The 21,603-nt window shown below is 42.2% G+C and overlaps 1 protein-coding gene across 2 annotated transcripts in view; it reads right to left on the reverse strand.

Annotated features, from left to right (window-relative positions):
* The window catches only part of Rere (arginine-glutamic acid dipeptide repeats), a 402,127-nt gene that overhangs the window by 250,743 nt on the left and 129,781 nt on the right, over positions 1–21,603 (reverse strand). For both annotated transcript variants that reach the window (XM_070037277.1, XM_070037278.1), the window contains exon 2: positions 12,373–12,837. In XM_070037277.1, coding sequence (XP_069893378.1) covers positions 12,373–12,694 — 322 coding nt within the window. In that variant the 5' untranslated portion in view covers positions 12,695–12,837. The remainder of the gene's footprint in view (positions 1–12,372; positions 12,838–21,603) is intronic.

The following is a 21,603-nucleotide window of genomic DNA, read 5'->3' on the forward strand; positions in this document are numbered from 1 at the left end:
TGGCTGCTCCTTCTACAAAAATATAGATAGGAGACTACTAACAGCCAAATTTTCTGGAATGTTCTACCACTTATAAAGTTAAAGCTGGGCCAGGAACAGTTGTTCATACCTGTAATCCTGCTGAGACAGATTTTTGAGTTCAAGGCCAACCTGGGCTAGAGATAGTCATAGGAAATTAAAAAAAAAAAATTTAGTTGACTAAAGTCGCAGGTATCTTTTGAGCAAAGAAATTTGAGGTCAGGGCCAGGAAGGTGGCTCAGTGGGAGAGCGCTTGCCTTGCATGCATGAGGCCCTGGGTTCAATTCCTCAGCACCATATAGGCAAAAAGAAAAAAGTCAGAAGTGGTGCTGTGGCTCAAGTGGTAGAGCGCTAGCCTTGAGCTGAAGAGCTGAGGGACAGCACCAGGCCCAGAGTTCAGGCCCCACGACCAGACCTTAAAAAAAGAAAAAAGAAATTTGAGGTCAGTCTAGGCAGCACAGCAACAATGTCTCTTTGAAGAAGAAAAATATTTTAATGCATGAAACAACATACATTAAAACATGATACAAGAAAATCAATTTTCCCATTTATGTACTTCTTTATCGATTCATTAAGTAATAAGATTTACTAGGGTGACTCCCTTGGCAACCTCCATAATTTTGAAACATAAACACTATTCTATGTGCTTTTCTCTATTCAATGTGATACACTAATACCTGTGATTTACACTAATGTCACAGTACTACCAACATTCTTGTGGCTACTGCTTTCAGAATTAACTGTAATGCTTTTAATGAATCTATGAAAATTAAGATAGTTTTTCTCCCATCCAAATACCCAATACCCTGCATTCTATTCACCGTCCTTGGCTGCCCACCTATCTCATGTAACAAACTCAGCATTAATCGCATATTAAGGAGTAATCATGATTCATGTTTATAATTACAAGCATGACGAAACATTAAGAAGTATAGCCAGGTGCTGGTGGCATACCTGTAATCCTAACTACTCAGGAGGATGAGATCTGAGGATCAAAGTTCAAAACTAGCCCAGGCAGAAAAGTCCCATGAGACTCTAATCTCTAATAAATCCCTCAACAAATGGAAGTGGAGCTGTGGCTCAAAGTAGCTAACCTTGAGCAAAAGAGCTAAGGGACAGAGCCCAGGCCTTGAGTTCAAGCCCTCATGACAACAACAATAAAAGTGTATACTGGGTATGGATGGGAGGAGAAAACTGGGATAGATCAAGGGAAGAGGTGACATTGTCCAAAAAGTAATGCACTCTTTACCTGACTTATAATAACAAAACTTTAAAAAAAAAAAAAAAAAAAAGGGTATAAGATGGGCACTGGTGGCTTGTGCCTGTAATCCTAGCTACTCAGGAGGCTGAGATCTCGGGATCTAGGTTCAATGCCAGCCCAGGCAGGAAAGTCCATGAGATTCTTATCTCCAATGAACCACCAGGAAACTGGAAGTGGTGCTATGGATCAAGTGGTAGAATGCTAGCCTTGAGCTGAAGAGCTGAGGGACAGCGCCCAGGCCCAGGCTTCAAACGGTGGGGGGGAAAGGGGGGCGGGCGGGCGCGCACACACACATGGGACGGGACGGAACACACCTCAGAGACAGCACCTAAGCCGTAAGTTCAAGCCCAGCATCAAGAAAAAAAAAAGTCTTCTAGTCAATACAAAGGACAAACCAAGTGAGTTCTCCATTGTCTAGATTGGAAGATGAGATACAAAACTCCTTATAAAGTACCAAAAAAGGAAAAAAAAGCCTTCCCCAAGTCTGACAGTTGCTAAATAATTCAGAAATGTCAATTTCAAAACCTTAAGTATACTTCTGCACTACAGAAGAGTGTTCTAGCAATGCAGCCTGTGATGATGTAAAGATAAATAACACTCGTTGAACTTTGCGATGTTTCCACTCCCTACCTCACAATCAGAAATCACACACCCCCTAGTTTTTTTGTTTGTTTTTGGTCGATCATGGAGCTTTCGGGGGGCTTGAACTCTGGGCCTGGGCACTGTCCCTCAGCTCTTCAGCTCAAGGCTAGCTAACCCCTCTACCATTTGAGCTACAGCGCCACTTCCGGTTTCCTGGTGGTTTATTGGAGATAAAAGTCTCACAGACTTCACTGCCCAGGCGGGCTTTGAGCAGTGATCCTCAGATCTCAGCTTCCTAAGTAGCTAGGATTATAGGCATGAGCCACCTGCGCCCAGCTTCACACCACCTAATTTTATAATACCTACACAATGGGATGTCAGAACAAGTAAAGTCTGAAAAGTAAATACTGTAAACATCTCGGAACTCACTCTACAATGGTAGTAATAACCTCATTTCTTGTTTGCTAGGTCAGCCTCTGCTGATCAGTCTAAAGATACTGACAATCCAGCTGTCAAACAGCGACAGCTGCTCAGTTCAGAATGAAAGCCGTTAGAACAATGCCTGCAGCCTTCAATGGGACACAACATGTAATGCTAGCCTTCCAAGGCTTAGCTTATTAGAAAAAAATTTGAAATAACTAAGGTTTACTTTGTGTAACTTACACATTACATTATCACACGAGCAATCAAGTGAAAAAATTAATTTAGATGTTAAATGATGAACAGCTAGACTAACTTTCATACATAACATATACTATGCTATCTAATTAGATTGGACACATTCTTAGGTTTTTTGAGCCAGGGTCTCATTATTGTAGCCCAGACTGGCCTTGAAATACAATCCTCCTTCCTCTGCATCCCCAAAGCTGGGGTTACAAGCATGAATCACAACACCCAGGTAGTCTGAGCACATTCTTTTTCTTTTTTTTTTTTTGGTCAGTCGTGGGGCTTGAACTCTGGGCCTGGGCGCTGTCCCTCAGCTCTTCAGCTCAAGGCCAGCGCTCTACCACTTGAGCTACAGCGCCACTTCTGGTTTTCTAGTGGTTTATTGGAGATAGGAGTCTCACGGTCTTTCCTGCCGGGGCTGGCTTTGAATCGCGATCCTCAGATCTCAGCCTCCTGAGTAGCTAGGATTACAGTCGTGAGCCACCAGTGAGCACATTCTTAAAAGTGCAATACTGAAATGATTTAACTGATCAGATAGGAAGTGGGTCTGTGGCTCAAAGTGGTAAGAGTGTTAACCTGATCAAGAGAGCTCAAAGACAGTGTCTAGGCCCTGAGTTCAAAACTCATGACCAACAAATAAATAATTGGTTATTGCATATGAATTTAGCAGATTTGGTGCATTTAAACTTCCACGTATGGGCTGGGAAGGTGGCTCAGTGGTAGAGTGCTTGCCTTGCATGCATGAGGTCCTGGGTTTTCAATTCCTTAGCACCACATAAGCAGAAAAGGCTGGAAGTGGAGCTGTGGCTCAAGTGGTAGAGCGCTAGCCTTGACCTGAAGAGCTGAGGGACAGTGCCCAGGCCCAGAGTTCAAGCCCCAGGACCGGAAGGAAAAAAAAAAATTTCCACTTAGAAAACCAACTAATTTACCTTCCCCATGTATTATATGGTTCTTAACACATCTACTATAAAATTTATACTAAAAGAAATGAGTAGAAATATCTTTAATTTTTCCAATATTTCAAGTATTGAGCAAAATTATAAACATAAGCTTCTATTATACTGCAGTTCCTTAATAGAAAAAGAAATGACTCCTGTCCACATACACACTACGGTAACTTAATAAACATAATACACGGTTCCACTTTAAATTCATAGAAAAAATGTTTTTTAATTTTGGAAAGCCTCACTTTCTCAGCTGGTGAGCTGTCAGAATAAATAGAAGACAGTGTCTGGCAAGGTGACAAACACATGGGTCAATGTCAAATACAAGCCAGTCTCTGTCAAGAGCAGAGCCAAATTCCAGCATTTCAATTTAAACCGTGTTATCCAACTCAAATATCACCATGCCACTTCAAATCAAAATTGTTTCCTTTTAAAAATAGCTTTTACCAAACTGATAGTGTATAACAGATTAAACAACTCTTTTAGCAATCTCCTCAGTTACTACAAAGCAAGGCATCAATGTATAATTATAATAAAGGGACCATTTAACAATTAATTGAGCCAGTACAAGCTAAACCTCCAGAGCTTAGGAGTTCAAATACTTGCTCACTAAGCAAAAGGGCAGAGGATTTTAACATAACTGCAGGAAATCTCAGTCCAATTAGACTCTAGGTAAATATAAATTTTGTTCTGCTGTGCTTGGAGCTCTATTTCACACAGACCACCAGACCGATCCAGCATAGAGATTCAAACAAAAGAAGGGCTTGCTTGCCCCTCCAATGGCTCCTCCCCATGTATCACAGTCATCAAGCACCACCAAGGTCCAAGCAAAACAGAAGCCTCCTAAAGGCCATCTGCTTGCAGTCTCAACAGCCAGTAAGACTCATAGGCAGACTGGTAAAGTCATGAGAAGTTAACACCTCTAAAGACACCGGTTATTGTAGCCATTTGCAACAGTAACAACTCACTTGTGTTTCTTCAGACTCTACACAGACAAAATGAACTCTTTCCAAAAGAAAACAGAAACAAACAGGAGGTATTTCAAGTGGCAGTGTTTGAGATTCCCTCTACCCCCAGCCCCCTTTTCTGATGGTACTGGGACTGAATTCTGGACCTTAACTCAGCTTTCTGCTTGCTCAACTGGCATTCTAGCACTTGAGCCACAACCTCCAGCCTGGTTTTTTCCCTGGTTATTTTGGAGAAGTCTCATGGGCTTTTCAAACCTCCATCCTCCAGATCTCAGTCTCCTGAATACAAGTGTGAGCACCAGCACCCTTAAGCTGACTTAACCAGGGCAGAAAAATCTCAAGTACCACCTTATTTATAAGGATCGTTCTGTGCTTGATAGAGCTGGATAGGAAACAGAAAAAGTTGTAACTTAATGCCTAAATGTTTCCATGAAAACATGATGAGGTATTTGTGCCAGTAGATATAGGGTATGGTTATACTACCTTATAGGGCCTGGTGCATTTGTTCTATGACTAGAATTTACGAACTAGGTTGAGACCAAACACAGACCAGAGATGGACAAACATGGCCTGCATGCCACCTTGGACGTACTCCATGTTCTTTAAGGCCAACAGACCAAGAATGGGTTTTGCATATTGTCAGAGTTGGAAAAAAGTAAGAAAGAGTAGTACAGTATTTCTTGATGAGTACATATTATATAAAAGTTAACATGTTAAGAGTGTATAATAAAATTTTGCTAGATACTCATTTATATATAATGATCAATTGATGCTTTCTTACTACAGGGCAGAGTTCAATAAAGACATTTGTGCTTTTGGGAAAAGACAATAAAGCAACAAGAACGCAGGTCCATTTCGAACAGTTCTTTGACTGACACACTCTCACTTCCCACATAGAAATGTTTGCCATCCATGATGTATATATGTTTCATAGTGAAAATTGTATGTGACAAGGAAGTTGAAGTCACCATGTCAGAGGCACTGTACTCTGTTATCCTGGTGAAGGTACTAGCAAAGAGGCTTATTTTGTATATGCTGGATATACATGGCAGTACCTGGCTGGCACCCACATTAACAGTGTAGAAAGATTCTTGGTCATCTGTAACAGACAGATTATGAGCATTTCTCACATATCCCCATATTGTGCCATGTAAATTTGATTTTATCAAGATCAGTTGCTTTTCTTATGGTAGCCTAGATGAATAATTCTCAAGACTTTTAATATGTGTTTAAATCAAGTAAAAATCTCAACAAAAACAGATTCTGATTCAGTAGTTCAGAATTGGAACCTAAGATTATATGTGGTTAACCCACGCCCCAAGGGACATGAATCTGCAGCCAATGCTTTGATCAGTAAGCAACTCAAGTCCGTATCACAGAGTTAAGGACCTTTCTCATGAAGTCCGAGAAGATTTGTCTCTGTACTTCCACCACTTGCTCTTTTAAAGTAACTTTTTTTTGTTGGGGAGGCGGGGGGGGGGGGGGGGGGGGGAGGGGGCGCGCGCCAGTCCTAGGGTTTGAATTCAGGTCCTGGACATGGTCCCTGAGCTTCTTTTGCTCAAGGCTAGCACTCTACCACTTGAGTCACAGTGCCACTTCCAGCTTTTTCTGTTTACATGGTACTAAGGAATCGAACCCAGAGTTTAATGCATGCTAGCCAAGCACTCTACCAGTAAACCATATTCCCAGCCCTCATAGTAACTTTAGAACAGCAGTTTCTCTAGCTCCTTTTTACACTTGGAGATTAAGTAATGGCTTTCATGTGATAAGAACATTCTTTTACATATGCCAAATTTGAATAACTTCCTAGTATACATCATTTCTTGGGCTGCGAAACATAAAATTTTGAAAAGGAATAGAGAAATAAGAATTTGATTAATATAATCTACAATTAAAATATATTATGATTAAAAGAAATATATTTTCCCAGCTGGTTTAGTGACACACACTAAGACTGAAATAGTCAAATCTCAATCTAACACAAAGCTGCTCCTACCCATTATGTGTGAATTGTGCACCCCGCTCCCCAATCGTATGTTTAAGTTTTGACTCTCCATTATCTCTGAATATGACCTTAGAAACAGAAGTTGAAGATGAGTTAAAACTAATGTAGACTATAGTTCAGTATGTATTTAGAAAAGGGAGAAATCCAGACAGACTAGAAATACACGTGCAAGGGTAGTGACAAGTGAGGCCTAGGAATATCATGTCACCACAGAAGCTATGAGAGGCTTGGAACAGACTCCCCTGCCCCTTCCATGACTTTGTAACTCACTGATCTTGGGCTTCTTGCCTCCAGAGAACATATTCCTGTTGTTATGGCAGCTCAGTGCCTCATTGTGCTTCCTTCCTCCCAAAAAAGAATAATTGATCTACGGCTAGGCAAGGTGCCTCATGTTTGTAATACCAGCCATTTGATAGCCTGGGAGCCTGGGTTTGACAGAGTTATCATTTGAGGCCAGTCCAAGAGAGAAAGTTTTAAAAAATCTCTAGCAATAGTAGTTGGGCCTGGTGTTACCCATACTGTTACCCAAATCACGGGAGGCGGAAATCAGGAGGTTCAGGGTTCAATGATAGGCTGGGGCAAAGAAATCATGAGACTCTCAATCAAACCACCAAAAAGCAGGAGGTGGAGCTGTGGCTCAAGTGGTAGAACACTAGCCATGAGCACAAAAGCTCAAAGGCAGCACCCAGGCCCTGAGCTCAAGCCCCAGGACTGGCTCTCCTTACCCTCCTCACCCCCCCCCTCAAAAAAAGTAATTTCTACAAAGAAAAGCTGGAGGTATGACTCAAGAGGTAGAATACCTGTCTGGCAAGGGCAAGGAGATGAATTCAAACCACATCCCTACACACCAAAGATTCACAGATTGAAACCCAATAATCTATTCAAGGCATCATTAAAGCATTCTCCAGAAGTTGTCAATGTTCAAGAGCAATCAACACATGGAACCTCTGCTTGTTTTTTTTTAATCACTGACAATGGTATTTAGTAGACTACAACAATTAAGAAAAAAAGATTGGGAAGAAAAACAAAGTGGGTTGGGGCTGGGAAAGTGGCTCAGTGGTAGAGCGCTTGCCTTGCATGCCTGAGGCCCTGGGTTTGATTCCCCAGCACCACATAAGCAAAAAGAAAAAAGCCACAAGTGGCGCTATGGCTCAAGTGGTAGAGCGCAAGCCTTGAGCTGAAGAGCTGAGGGACAGGGCCCAGGCCCAGAGTTCAGGCCCTATGACCGGACCCAAAAGAAAAAAAAGAAAAACAAAGTGGGGGCTCTTCCATATGGGAATCTAATCATAGTACCCTACTCTTCAATTTAAGTAAACCTAGAGAAAAGGCATTATTTGTCGAGCCTCCATTTAGAAGTGATTTAGTGAGAGGAACTTAACTTCAAATGTGACACCCCTTCCTCCCCCCAAAAGGAACCATTCACTGTGTCAATGAAAATCTCCTTGACTGACAGGACACAAACTGCAGACTGTAGCACTGTCCCCACCACCCTATGAAGTGGATGCCACAGAAACCTCAAACAATGTGAGGTGCATTCAGTTAACCCTGTCTAATCAGGCAGCTCTGCAGCCACGATTCAATCAATGGCAAATGGACTTTGTTTTTTAGCATTCCAGATACTTTATTCTTTCCCCATCTCAAAACAACTCCAACAAGTTTTACTGTTGTATTTTCTTAGTTGTAAGCAATCTATTTCAACCAAATTAAACCTTTCTCATTCTTTTTTTTTTGGGGGGGTGAGGGGGGTCCAGTCAGGGCCCTGAACTCTGGGCCTGGGCGCTGTCCCTCAGCTCTTCAGCTCAAGGCTAGCGCTCTACCACTTGAGCCACAGCGCCACTTCCAGCTTTTTCCTTTCTGCTTATGTGGTGCTGGGGAATCGAACCCAAGGCCTCAGGCATGCAAGGCAAGTGCAACTCTATTCCTAGCACCCACACTCTACAATATATTTTTGTTTCCCTAACTCCTTCGATTGATCAAAGCTTTCATCAAGGGTCTTCATATATAATTTTATTCATCCTCCAACTTTTCCCTTCCCCTTGGCCTTTTTCCTAAGCAGTCCCTTAGATACACATTTGATTTGTCAATACAAATGTTCATGGACATACATACATTCATATCTACATGTCCATGGGTATGTATATTTTTAAGTATAGCTTCCAGGAGCACACAAAAATTTTCTCTGAAAGTGGCTTGTCTCAGTATGATATACTCCAATGGCATCCATTTTAGATAGAAAATACCTGAAGAGGGGCTGGGAAGATAGCTCAGCAGTAAAGTGCATGCCTTGCAAGCATGAGGCCCTGGGTTCGATTCCTCAGCACCACATAAACAGAAAAGGCTGGAAGTGGCGCTGTGGCTCCAGTGGTAGAGCACTAGCCCTGAGCTGAAGAGCTGAGGGACAGCGCCCAGACCCAGAGTTCAGGCCCCATGACCGGCGAAAGAAAGAAAGAAAGAAAGAAAGAAAGAAAGAAAGAAAGAAAGAAAGAAAGAAAGAAAGAAAGAAAGAAAGAAAGAAAGAAAGAAAGAAAGAAAGAAAGAAAGAAAGAAAGAAAGAAAGAAAGAAAGAAAGAAAGAAAGAAAGAAAGAAAGAAAGAAAGAAAGAAAGAAAGAAAGAAAGAAAGAAAGAAAGAAAGAAAGAAAGAAAGAAAGAAAGAAAGAAAGAAAGAAAGAAAGAAAGAAAGAAAGAAAGAAAGAAAGAAAGAAAGAAAGAAAGAAAGAAAGAAAGAAAGAAAGAAAGAAAGAAAGAAAGAAAGAAAGAAAGAAAGAAAGAAAGAAAGAAAGAAAGAAAGAAAGAAAGAAAGAAAGAAAGAAAGAAAGAAAGAAAGAAAGAAAGAAAGAAAGAAAGAAAGAAAGAAAGAAAGAAAGAAAGAAAGAAAGAAAGAAAATACCTGAAGAACAAGAAACTGAACATGTACAGACATTTTTTCATGGTTTAGTATTTGCATACCATGTGGATTATATTAGGGACAATAAGTAATCTAGCACTGAGTGACAATTTGTAAGAGAATGCATAGTTTATGTGTAAATGAAGTATCTGCATATACTATTTCATATAAGGGACTTTAACATCTGCAGATTTTGGAATTCTAGGGGAATCCCAGAACCAGTCCTCTGTGGAGATTGCTATAAATAGTACTTCCCAAAGCACCTCATTAAGATCCAAGCCATTTGTGGAAAATGAACCATGCAACTCGTGAGCAGGGAGAGGGGGAAACTGAAGGAAAGTGAAGGAGGGGGTGACACTGTCCAAAAGGAAATGTGCTCATTATCTGACTTACGAAATGATAGCCCTTCCATACATCACTTCAATAACAATTTTTTTTGAGGGGTTGTGGTGGGGGTGGTCATGGTGCTTGAACTCTGGGCCTTGAACTCTTGAGCTCTTCAGCTCAAGTCTAGTACTCTACCACTTGAGCCACAGCGCCACTTCCAGCTTTTTCTGTTTATGTGGTACTGAGGAATCAAACCCAGGGTATCATGCAAGCACTCTACCACTAAGCCACCTTGCCAGCCCCAAAATTATATTTAAAAAGTAAAAGAACCAAATGTTTTATAATGAACCCTCAGCACCCTCATTCCACATACTCTGGAATACAAGAAGAGGGGACTTCCTGAACATCCAAAAGTCCTTCCTTGTTACTCTGCCAAAGATACAATAAGAATGTGCAACATCCCTAAACCTGTCTTCTAAACACCAGTGTTTCTTAGAGAGCTAATTCTGCAGAAATAGGGTGCCACAGTCCAACAAACAAGGAAACCACCGGTGTTTTTCATGTAAAACAGGTTTCCTTAAATGCAGGGTGGTTTTTCCGAATCAGCAATTATGTACCTGTCATGGCGGGACAGCTGAGATAGCATTTTCCACAAGCATCTGACCACTAACATGCCATGTGTCTCGCTGAACATCAAAGTAATGTTCTACACTGCACACTTTGAAAAATGATGAAGTGGTTCAGTATTGCACACAACAATGATGCTCACCACCACATCACCACGATAGAGAAAGAGATGGCAGGTAGACCTCTCCTTATTTTTAAGTTAGCACAATGCCATCAATATATAAATGACAACATTTTTTGTTGATTTCTTATGAGGTAGAGCTAAACAGGCAGCCAGGTGTGATGGCACACGTCTAGGATCCCAGGACTTGAGACAATACCCATGGCTCACACCTGTCATCCTAGCTACTTGGGGCTGAGATCTGAGGATCGCAGTTCAAAGCCAGCCAGGGCAGAAAAGTCCCCATGAGACACTGATCTCCTATCCCTACCCCCCCCCCTCAAAAAAAAAAATGGAATTGGTGCTGTAACTCCAAGTGATAGAGTGCTAACCTTCAGCAAAAGAGCTCAGAGACAGCACCCAGGCCAAACCAAAAAAGAAAAAGGAAAAAAAAAAAAAAAAAAACCACAATCTCTGGTGGCTGAAATACGCTCACTGTCCAATATATGCATCTGAATCAAAGATAAGCACTGGTTCAGGTTTGGCTGTGTAAGTTCTAATACCTTTTGAAAATAAAAACTGAGTCTATGCTGGCCACATGAAGTTCAGACCTGTTACACGCTCCTTGTGACAGGACCCGGTTAATGACACAGCACAGTCAAATGTTTTGATCCCCTTTTCTTGGAAAAAACATCAAACAGGATGGACTCAATCTGTTAATTATATCACCTATGAAATTCCTGTCACTCTTCAGCAGTGGAATTAACCCCAACAAAATAATCTTCACTAGTTTTACTGGCTTCTATGCAAGCATCTTAGTATACAAAATGTCTTGTAATAAAACAAGGCTCTGCTACTGTCTAATGAGCTCTGATCACTTGTTTGTAAGTAAAGCATTTGAAAGATTCATTTAATACATTTTCTGGAAAATCATACAGGTGGGATGCTTTCAACTTTAGTCACTGACTGGTGAACCTGAAGTTCATCTCCTAAGAAAAGGAAGTTAAAGAGAGTGATGAACCTTGTCCTAAGCCACTGGGGAAGCAAAAAAAAGAGAGGAAGAAGAACTAAAAATACCTCTCTAGCTTCTGGATAGTTCTATTTCAACACTGAAGATTTTCCTGTTTTTCAAGCTGAGTGTGGCGCATACCTATATCCTAGCTACTTGAGGCTGGAACAGAAAGATTATATTCAAAACCAGCCTGGGCAGTAAAGTCCATAAGACTCTAGGCTCCATTTAAGGAGCAAAATGCCATAAGCAAGAAAGGCAAGGAAGAAAAGAAAATTCAAGGCCCTGAGTTCAAACCCCACTACACCAGTACACCCACACACCCACACACCCACACACCCATACCCATACCCACACACCCTTTTCCAAAATCCTAACAGTTTATTCAACTTGTACCATGTGTGTGTTCCTTCAGCAAGGTCACCACAGCCTCATTTATGGTTAAAGAAAAAAGCAGGCTGGGTGCTGGTGGCTCATGCCTGTAATCCTAGCTACTCAGGAGGCTGAGATCTGAGGATCGCAATTCAAGGCCAGCCCAGGCAAGGAAAGTCCATGAGACTCTTATCTCCAATAAGGAAACTGGAAGTGGCACTTTGGCTCAAGCGGTAGACGGCTAGCCTTGAGCTGAAGAGCTGAGGGATAGTGCCCAGGCCCAGAGTTCAAGTCCCACGACCGGCACAAATAATCATAATCATAATCTTACTAAGTATAGTTTAAGTAAGAGCACACTCAGCATGAGAAAACAAGGAAAGAACTCTCACCAACACACAAACAGGGATGGGGGTCCAGTCAAGGAGGCGGCAGCAGGAAGCAGGTGGCTCCAGTGACCCAGGTGTGTCCCCGGGTGTGTCCCATGTTTACTAACCCCCATACCATCCCGATCCAGTCCACGGTCTGCTCCTTGGGGCTCCACAGCCTCCCCAGGCAGCAGCACCGTGACTCCCTCACCATCTCCAGAACGGCCTGGGTGCCACCCTTACCTCCGGGCCTGTAGACCACGTCGTCCTCGGTGATGTAGGAGGTGATCTCGCCAGTGTCCGTCCTCTCATAGCGGGATTTCTTCTTCGGGGGTTTCTTCTTGCTCTTCTTGGTGGCCTCCTCCGTGGCTGCCCCGTTGTCATTGTCCTCATCCTCGCTGTGGTCGCTCTCCGCGTAGTTCTTGGCTCCTCCTTCCAAGGTGCAGCTCCTGCGCGGCCGCGAGTTCTCGCTCTCCCTTGCCTTGTCTCTCTTCTCCCTCTCCCGGTCCCGGTCCCGGTCCCGGTCCTTCTCTTTGTCTTTGTCTTTGTCTTTGTCGGCCGTCATGATTCGCCACGTGCCTTCTTCTGTCCTCTCACGGCTAGGCCTCCGTGAAAGGTAGACAGTGAGCCTGGGCTTCAGTCTTCTGAATTTCTCACTCAATTCCAGGGAAAATCCAACCACTCCAACAACCCCGACTGTCAACAATGCTAGCGGAGAGAAGAGAGGAGGGGTTGGTTTACTTTCACGGTTCCTTAAAAAAAAAGTATCTTTACGTGGATGCACAAGGGGGGGTAACAAACCCTGGTCAGAATCACCCTTTCCAACATTTCTCCCCTCCCTCCCTTATACCCACCTTCTCCCTTGCTTCTTCATTTTATAGGGTACATAGGGGATTCTGGATTGTACTCTCACCCTCCTTCCTTTTATTCCTTCCTAAAATTTTGTTTCATTAAATTTTTTTCTTAACCCTGTTTGAAAACTTCAAACAGGCTCTAATAAAAAGGTTTAGAACAAGTGATATACAATTTCAATACAGTTTTTGGCCTTAGCTACTAGCAAGGTTTGAGGCTTTCCTCCCTTATTAATTAAAAAAACAAACAAAAAAACCTGTCTAAATCCCAAGAATAACTGGACTTCCTGTACATCCACTGTTGTCTGTTAAGGAAAAGCGAAAGTATCCTCCAGTGGATAACATATAATAAAATTAAGCAGGAAGTGGCGCTGTAGCTCAAGTGGTAGAGCACTCGCCTTGAGCTGAAGAGCTGAGGGACAGCGCCCAGGCCCAGAGTTCAAGCCCCACGACCGACAAAAAAAAAAAAATTAAGCAAATTAACTTCAACCTACAAAACAAAGGAAAGAACATGTAGAATTTTTTTAGGATAAATTATTTCTATATAAAAAATAAACTTGGATAGCTTTGGATGTCATGTAATGAATGCATTGTCTTCTGATGACTACCATTCTCAAATTTCCAGAGCTCCTTTCAAGAATAAATATGTTTGATTCAAACAGAAATAACAGACTCAAAATAGAGGCAACACCTTGCAAATATTTCCCGTCTACCATTCAAGGCATACTCCAGAAAAAAGTCATTTCTCTAGAGAATTACTATCTCTACCTTAACAATTCCAGAAACAACATCCCTCCTTTTAGGGAGTGAGAACTAGGTGGTTTTTACATATTTCTAAATTTCCACTATTAATAGCTTCCCTAACAAACTCCTCCACAGCTAAATCTGAATCCTAAACTCCAATGCAACATAATACTTATAAAAAATTTGTATCAGAGACAAAAACTTTTGAAATGTCTATTTTAGAATTCTTCAGAAGCAGTCATTTTTATCTTCCATTTTCTCCAGTAACTCATCTCATTTCTTCAATAATCTTGTCTAAATACTAAGTGCCAGGTGTTCAGAACTAAAAGTACAATGAAGGAAGAAAGCCTGATCCTAGCCCTTAGTGCTCTGATGTAACAAAAGGAGGCAACAATCAATGGGAGAGCCATCTGTTTCTCATGCTACTAGGCCAGATAGAAAACAACATGTGCAAACAAACAAAAGACTGGTCCTGTTTACTTAGCCAACAACAGATCAGTTTTCAATTGTAGTCCTCAAATGCAGAGATAATTCTCTTGGTCATGCCAGAATCCTAAAAATTATCACAGATTAAATAAATGCATAGTTCAAACCTGATATCAGATTGAAATTTCCCTTAAGCATGTCAAATATCCTTAGGAATTCAGGAAAATAAAAATCTTAACAAGCCCCTTGGGAAATGACCCAGTAAGAAGCAATAATAACTGGCCATCTCAAAGCAAGGCTAGAAGACTGACTGCATACAGTGCCAGCCTCCATTACTTCTTTCCACTTAGCACATATATTTTCAGATAGGATTTCAATTTTTAAATGAAATTTTTAAAAAGAAAAATAGCCATGGAAGATTTGCAGAGATGAATCATCTGATAAACAATAATAAATTCCCAAGTCCCTGAGAGCCACTGGTATTAATAACTGAAAATACAGAAAGTGACAAATAACATTACATTCCCCCATCAACGTTAGGGTTTCGAGAAAGAACAAGCCAATGCAAAAAAAAAAAAAGGACAGCTAACATAGTTGTTAAAATTCCTAACACTGAGGCTGGGCGTGGGTGGCTCACACCTATAATCCTAGCTACTAGGAGGCTAAGATCTGAGGATCACTGTTCAAAGACAGCCCAGGCAGGAAAGTCTGTGACTCATATCTCCAATAAACCACTAGAAAACCAGAAGTAGCGCTGTGGCTCAAGTGGTAGAGCACTCGCCATGAGCAGAAGAGGGCAGGGACATCGCCCAGGTCCAGAGTTCAAGCCCCACGATCTACCACCCCCCCCCAAAAAATGTTACTGATAAAATGAACTAAGCAACTCAAGGGCAGTGATGGGAGGGAGGGAATGAGAGGGAAAGAGGGAATAGCTTACATTAAACAAAAGGAAAGAAATGTACATATCACCCGATGTGGAAGAAATAGTTGTATTGTCAAAGCTAATAGAATTCACAAACTTCATAGACCATGATAATGACAATTTGCCTCATGAAGGTTAGAATGTGTTTAAGTGTTACTATCTTTCACAGTACTGTGAAATTTGTGAAATTTATGTAATCAATTACTTAATCACAATAAAAAATTATTTTTAAAAATGTTATTTCAAGCCTAGCACTGGTGGCTTATGTATGTACTCCCAACTACTCAGGAGGCTGAGATCTGAGAATCACAGTACAAAGCCAGCCCAGATAGGAAAATCTGTGACACTCTTATCTCCAATTAACCAGCAGAAAACCGGAAGTGGCACTGTGGCGCAAAGTAGTACAGTGCTGGCCTTGAGCAAAAGAAGCTCAGAGATAGCACTGAGGCCTGGAGTTCAAGCCCCAGAACAGGCAAAAAGAAAAAAAAAGTTATTTTCAGCACTGACAAAGCAAAAATAAACTCAATTTGAACATTCAATAGTACTTACTATAAAATTATAGTTTCTATTTACAAAGTCAATTTTTTCTTAGTTATCTGAAGATGAAGTACATTTTCATATTATTTGCTTATTAACATGTAAATATACAGTATATATTTCCATAGTCAACCATGAGGTAACTAAGAACATCTGTATTACAAAAGCCAAGGTCAATCCAACTGTCAAATATGTATTTTCCCAATATTCAAACTGATCTTTCTAAGCCTCAGTATACTGTGACCAATACACACCAATAATATGTTATCTGAATAAAGGGATGCACAGGGAACCGAGATGGTGCTAAAAAGGAGAGCTGTCACTTTAACGTGCTAGGAATGATAGGCAAAATAGCCAACATAAGTACATGTTTATAGCAATGTGAGTTCAACAGAGCAGTTTCCTCATTTGATCCTTCCAATAGCTCGAGAAACTGAATTAGGCAGAGTTGTCACCTCACTGTACCGTATACAGCACTGCAAAGAGATGACTTACACAAGGCCACACAAGCATTGAGCGACAAAGGAACCATGCTGAAGCAGCTCTAACAGAGCAAACCCGGCCTGACCTGATTACTGCTCTCTGTGCAGCTGGCCTCTAACTCCCCACAGGCACCAACCTGTCCTCCACAGATCCAGGCTGGTCATCCATACTGACAGTTTTAGGAAACACATTCATTCTGCTCTCCCTTTCTCCAAGAAAAATGACCAAAAAATAGGTTTAAAGTATGTGTTAATTACTGCTCATCCTAGTAAAGCAGGAAACACAGTGTAACATACTCCAAATAATAATAAAGTTTAGTCCAGAGCACAAAATGTCATCTAGTCCTCTGAACACCTACTACGTGCTGCTTATGGCCATAGGTGTTAGAAAACGGCAAAGAGGGGCTGGGAAGGTGGCTCAGTGGTAGAGCGCTTGCCTAGCATGCATGAGGCCCTGGGTTCGATTCCTCAGCATCACATAAACAAAAAAGGCTGGAAGTGGTGCTGTGGCTCAAGTGGTAGAGCACTAGACTTGAGGTGAAGAGCTGAGGGACAGAGCCCAGGCCCAGAGTTCAAGCCCCACGACCAGCGGGAGGGAGGGAGGGAGGGAGGGAGGGAGAGAGAGAAAGAGAGAGAAAGAGAGAGAAAGAGAGAGAAAGAGAGAGAAAGAGAGAGAAAGAGAGAGAGAGAGAGAAAGAGAGAAAGAAAGAAAGAAAGAGAGAAAGAAAGAGAGAGAGAGAAAGAAAGAGAGAGAGAGAAAGAAAGAGAGAGAGAGAAAGAAAGAAAGAAAGAAAGAAAGAAAGAAAGAAAGAAAGAAAGAAAGAAAGAAAGAAAGAAAGAAAGAAAGAAAGAAAACAGCAGAGAAACACACAAGCATCCCTGCCCATCCCAGAGTGGAAACATCCTCGTGCCCACATAAATGAAAGGCTGTGTGTACATGGTGGCTTCTATGGGGATTCGGAGGGTACAGTTAAACAAGTGGTCAGGGAAGACCTCCCTTAGGTGGCTTCAACAATAAGACAGAGGAAGCCAAAGGACACGTGCACACGTCCAGAGGTAAGAGTAGGCCAGGCGCACTCCAGACATAAGAGACCAGGGTGGGCAGGCGGGAGTGGAATGGGCTGGAGGCTGAGTGATGAGCTGGGAGAGGTGAAGGGGCAGAAGCAGGAGGGCTCGGGTCCTGCCAGGTTCTGTGAAGACTGCCTTGTACTCAAGTGACCCAAAATGACTTGACAGGGATGTGAGTAGCCAAAAAAAAAAAAAAAAAAAAAAAAAAGGACATGATGTGATTTCTGTTTACTTAACTTCACTGTCCACTGAGAACAGAATGAAGCGATGTGGGGACTGCACAAAGACTGGTAAGGACAGAGACTCAAGGCACAACCCAGGGAAGAGGTCAAAGCAGCTGGGATGGCCAGGGTGGTAGAGACCTCATTTCCTATGCATTTTTAAGACAAGAGGCAAATAGAATGTGCTAATGAACTGGCCGGTGAGGCCTAAGTCAAGAACAACTCTTCAGGAATCTGGCCAGAACCACTAACTGATGAAACTGCCATTGTCTGAGTGTTGATTGGGGAGGAGCAGGGGCTCAGGTCATGCACATACAGGAGCATATACAGCATATACAGGAGGTTTGGGCCACAACATTGGTAGTAAAGTGCAAAGCCCTGGCCTCAAACCCAGCACTACAAGAGGCAAAGTACACACTGAGGTCCAGGCTAGACAAAAAAAAAAAGTTTCAAATTTGGTTCCTAAATTAGTTTGAGACTAAGATCACCAAGGAAATAAATGAAAATAATGTGTGTGTGTAAGTGGGCATGTGCATGTACACACAGTAGTACCAGCGCTTGAATTCAACAGTACTCATATTCATTGTTTCCCACTTATAGCTGGCACTCTACCACCTGAGTCAGACCTCTTCTGCTGTTTTGCTGGTTAGCTGTAGTCTCTAACTATTCTGCGCAGGGAGGGCCTTAACAGTGATCTCAGATCTCAGCCCCTCAAATAGCTAGTTTTTGTAAGAATTTTAGTGCTCACAAAAATAATTATTATTCATGTTATGTGGAGAGGATGGATATACAAAACAGTTAAATTACACACGTTGCCAACACCAGTAGATTCACTAAGGTAAAAGGTATATTCCTCTTAGTTTTCTAATAACAGGCACAATCTGGCCAGCTGGCTCAATTTTGTTTTAATCTAATCAGGGCCAAGGCAATTTAACCATGGAAGAGAAAGAACTATTCTTAATTACTTAATTACTTCAGGATACTTCAATCTCTACAAACATCATTTTGTATCTGCAAGATGAAGTCAATAAATCCCTCCCACAATTTTTCAGAACCACTTCAAAGTATCAACAGTTCTGTTGTGCTCAGGGTTCAACCCTTTAAGCGGCCCCCGAGGGTGGACTCAGAATGGGATGGGCTGAGCAGCTGAGGTTCAAGTCTTGAGGCTGCTCTATGCCCTGGGCAAATTGCTCTACCTGTCTTGAGTCATCATTTGGTGGACAGGACAGACATGGAATGCTTCTGTAAATTTCACATCTCCAAGGAAATACACTCTGCTCCTGAGTTTTTGTGTTTTTTTTTTTTTGACGTTGACGGTTATGGGGCCTGAACTCTGAGCCTGAGCGCTGTCCCTCAGCTTTTCAGCTAAAGGTTAGCGCTCTACCACTTGAGCCACAGCGCCACTTCCAGCTTAGGTGGTGCTGGGGAATCAAACCCAGGGCCTCATGCATGCAAGGAAAGCACTCTACCACTGAGCCACCTTCCCAGCCGGTTTGTAATTTGAATTACAATTGTCTAAGCTGTTCAAGCCACATTCTCTTTAGGGCACACTTGATTTCCACACCTAATACCCCAGTGAAATCCAATTCATCCTTATTCAACCACAAAAATATTTGTATTTTTCAAATGCCAAATATTTTGCTTAGCTCTTAGTAGTTTACCAAGAATCCTGAGGGTTTGAAGTTAATCTTAATTTGCCTATTTCAAGTTATCACCATCTCCCACACAGATTAATATACCTGCCTTCTAATTAGTCTCTGTGACTATAAAACTTTAGTTTTGTTTCCCAATTCATCTTACAACAAAGCTAATCACTGTAACTGTCAGCATACCACTGGTGGAGATGAGCAATAGCGGTACTGAGACCTAGTTCGTGTAACATTTAATTGGCAATGTGAAATACACACCATTCCTTTTTACAGACTACACAGACCTGAAATCAAGTCTTTGTCCCTCCTTCCCTTCTCAGGCCCCAAGTCTCAGCCACTCTCCCTACATTACTTCTTTTTTGGGGGGGGGGGGGGGGCAGGGAGGCACCCGTCATGGGGCTTGAACTCTGAGCCTGGGCGCTGTCCCTGAGCTCTTCAGTTCAAGGTGAGCACTCTACCACTTAAGCCACAGCACCACTTCTGCTTTTCTGGTGTTTTATTGAAGAATCTCATGGACTTTCCTGCCCGGGCTGGCTCTGAACCACGAACCTCAGATCTCAGCCTCCTGAATAGCTAAGATTACAGGCGTGAGCCACCAGCGTTGACACCCGGCTCCTAATCACTCTTAAGGGCTGCAACTGCCTCAAATCAGACCTCCAGTCCCTGGAACCCATCTGCAGAACATTCTTCCCTCCCCCTTAGCCTAACTTCTACTCACTCAGCCTCAAGCACTTCTGTTCCCCAAACCTGAGAAGCCTCCCAGGCCCACCCACAGTCCAGCCTCTTGTTCTGCCCCACCCTACCTGCAAAACATTCTTCTTGCATACCACCAGTAGTATCAATCACTAACATGTGTCACCTCTCCACTAACGCAAAGTTCTTAAGGACCAAGCCCTCATTCATCACATCATAGTCAATGAAGCAAACCCACCAAAGTTTCCTATCTCAAACCCACTAGTCATTCTCATTTCACCATTCAGCATCAGCCTGAGGGCTGATTACTGCCTCTAAGAAAGTCTCTTTCCTTGTTTTCCTCATCTCCTTTTGATGCTTCAAAGGTATCACTTAAATACACCCAAATTAAATACACCCAAATTATAGGGATACTCATGATCCCCGTCAGCCACTCTTCTAGATGGTCCTTCCATCTATGCACTGCCCACTGTCATGCAAGGAGACATCTAAATGTGGCATCTGTTTAATCCTCATATTTATTCCATCACCAATGAAATGTCTCTCAACTTCATCTACTTCTAATACCCAAATCTTAGTTGAAGCTACTGCCAGGGCTTTCCTGGGCCATTTCCACCAGCTCCTAGGTTGTCTCAAGCCCAGCCATCTCAGCCACAAGGCAGATTCTCTGGAATACATTTCATTTCCCCACTAAATGCACTCACTAAAATGTACACACATGCCCTATGATTCTTTTCTACCCTGCAGCCAGGGTACACCTCTCAAGAGGTTAATGACATTATGTCTGGCTCTACTTTCAAGTACTTCAGAGTGACTTCCCACTAGAGGAAACATGGACGGACGGACACACACACACACCCCATATCGTATCAACACCTGGTCCCACCTCACACTACTCTCCTGCACTTTCTGCCCATGGATGCACAGGGGTACTTCTTGGGTCTCTAGACACACATAGCCTTGCCTGTGAGCATAGTTTTTCTTCTCTCTGCCATGCTCATCTCCTCTCCCAACTGAGGGAATCTCTGATTCTTCTTTCATCTCATAATTCTACAGCAACTTTCTCAAGAGAGCCTTTCCTGTCCAAAATTACTGTTAGATTCCTTTATAGCACTTTTCCCAATTGGAACTTTACATTAATTTTTGAAATTTGATTAACTTTGTCTCTACCTCCAAGCTACGCTAGACAGTCCATGAAGAACTAACCTCTGACTATTTGTGCACTCTCTTGTATTCACTATGTGGGCATATGAAGATGAAGAAAAAATTACTATTTCTCCCTTCTCATGTTCTCACACATAACCTAGGATCAATAAAGAGGATATTATGGGGAGAATTTTATTTGGGAAGGAAAATATTTCATAAACAACTGAAGAAGTCTTGAACTGGCCTATAAGCCATAAACAGGGTAAGGAGAAGCAAAGTAGAGAAAACCAGAAAGAACTGAGCTCGCTGGTGGCTCCCAGCTGCTCAGTGCTGGCAAATGTCTCAGGATACTGGGGTGGCAATGAGAACACTAACTCAAGAAGAACTCAGCAAGGCAAAACTGCACCTTCTGCAGAAGGGAGTGCTGCTAATAGGAAGCAAAGTATGCAAGCATAATGGTTTATCCTTAATGTGTTACTGCTCCTCATTCCAAGTGGTCAGAACTTAGGTTCACAATCTTGCCCAATTGGCTAGTTTGAAAGGGGTTATGAAAACAAGGAATGTGGCTTAATTACAACAGCTTTCTACAAAGTGGTGGCTACCCTTGCAACAGTGGCGGTTATTTCAAGAAACCACTTTGACGGAAGAGTCTAACTCCTACATCAGGAGGCCAAGATCTGAGAGTGAAGATCTGAAGGCAGCCAGGGCAAAAAAGTCCAAGAGACCAATTTCCAA

This window comes from Dipodomys merriami, unplaced genomic scaffold, assembly GCF_024711535.1.
Source record: "Dipodomys merriami isolate MVZ:Mamm:240054 unplaced genomic scaffold, mDipMer1.0.p SCAF_28, whole genome shotgun sequence".
Taxonomy (NCBI): Eukaryota; Metazoa; Chordata; class Mammalia; order Rodentia; family Heteromyidae; genus Dipodomys; species Dipodomys merriami.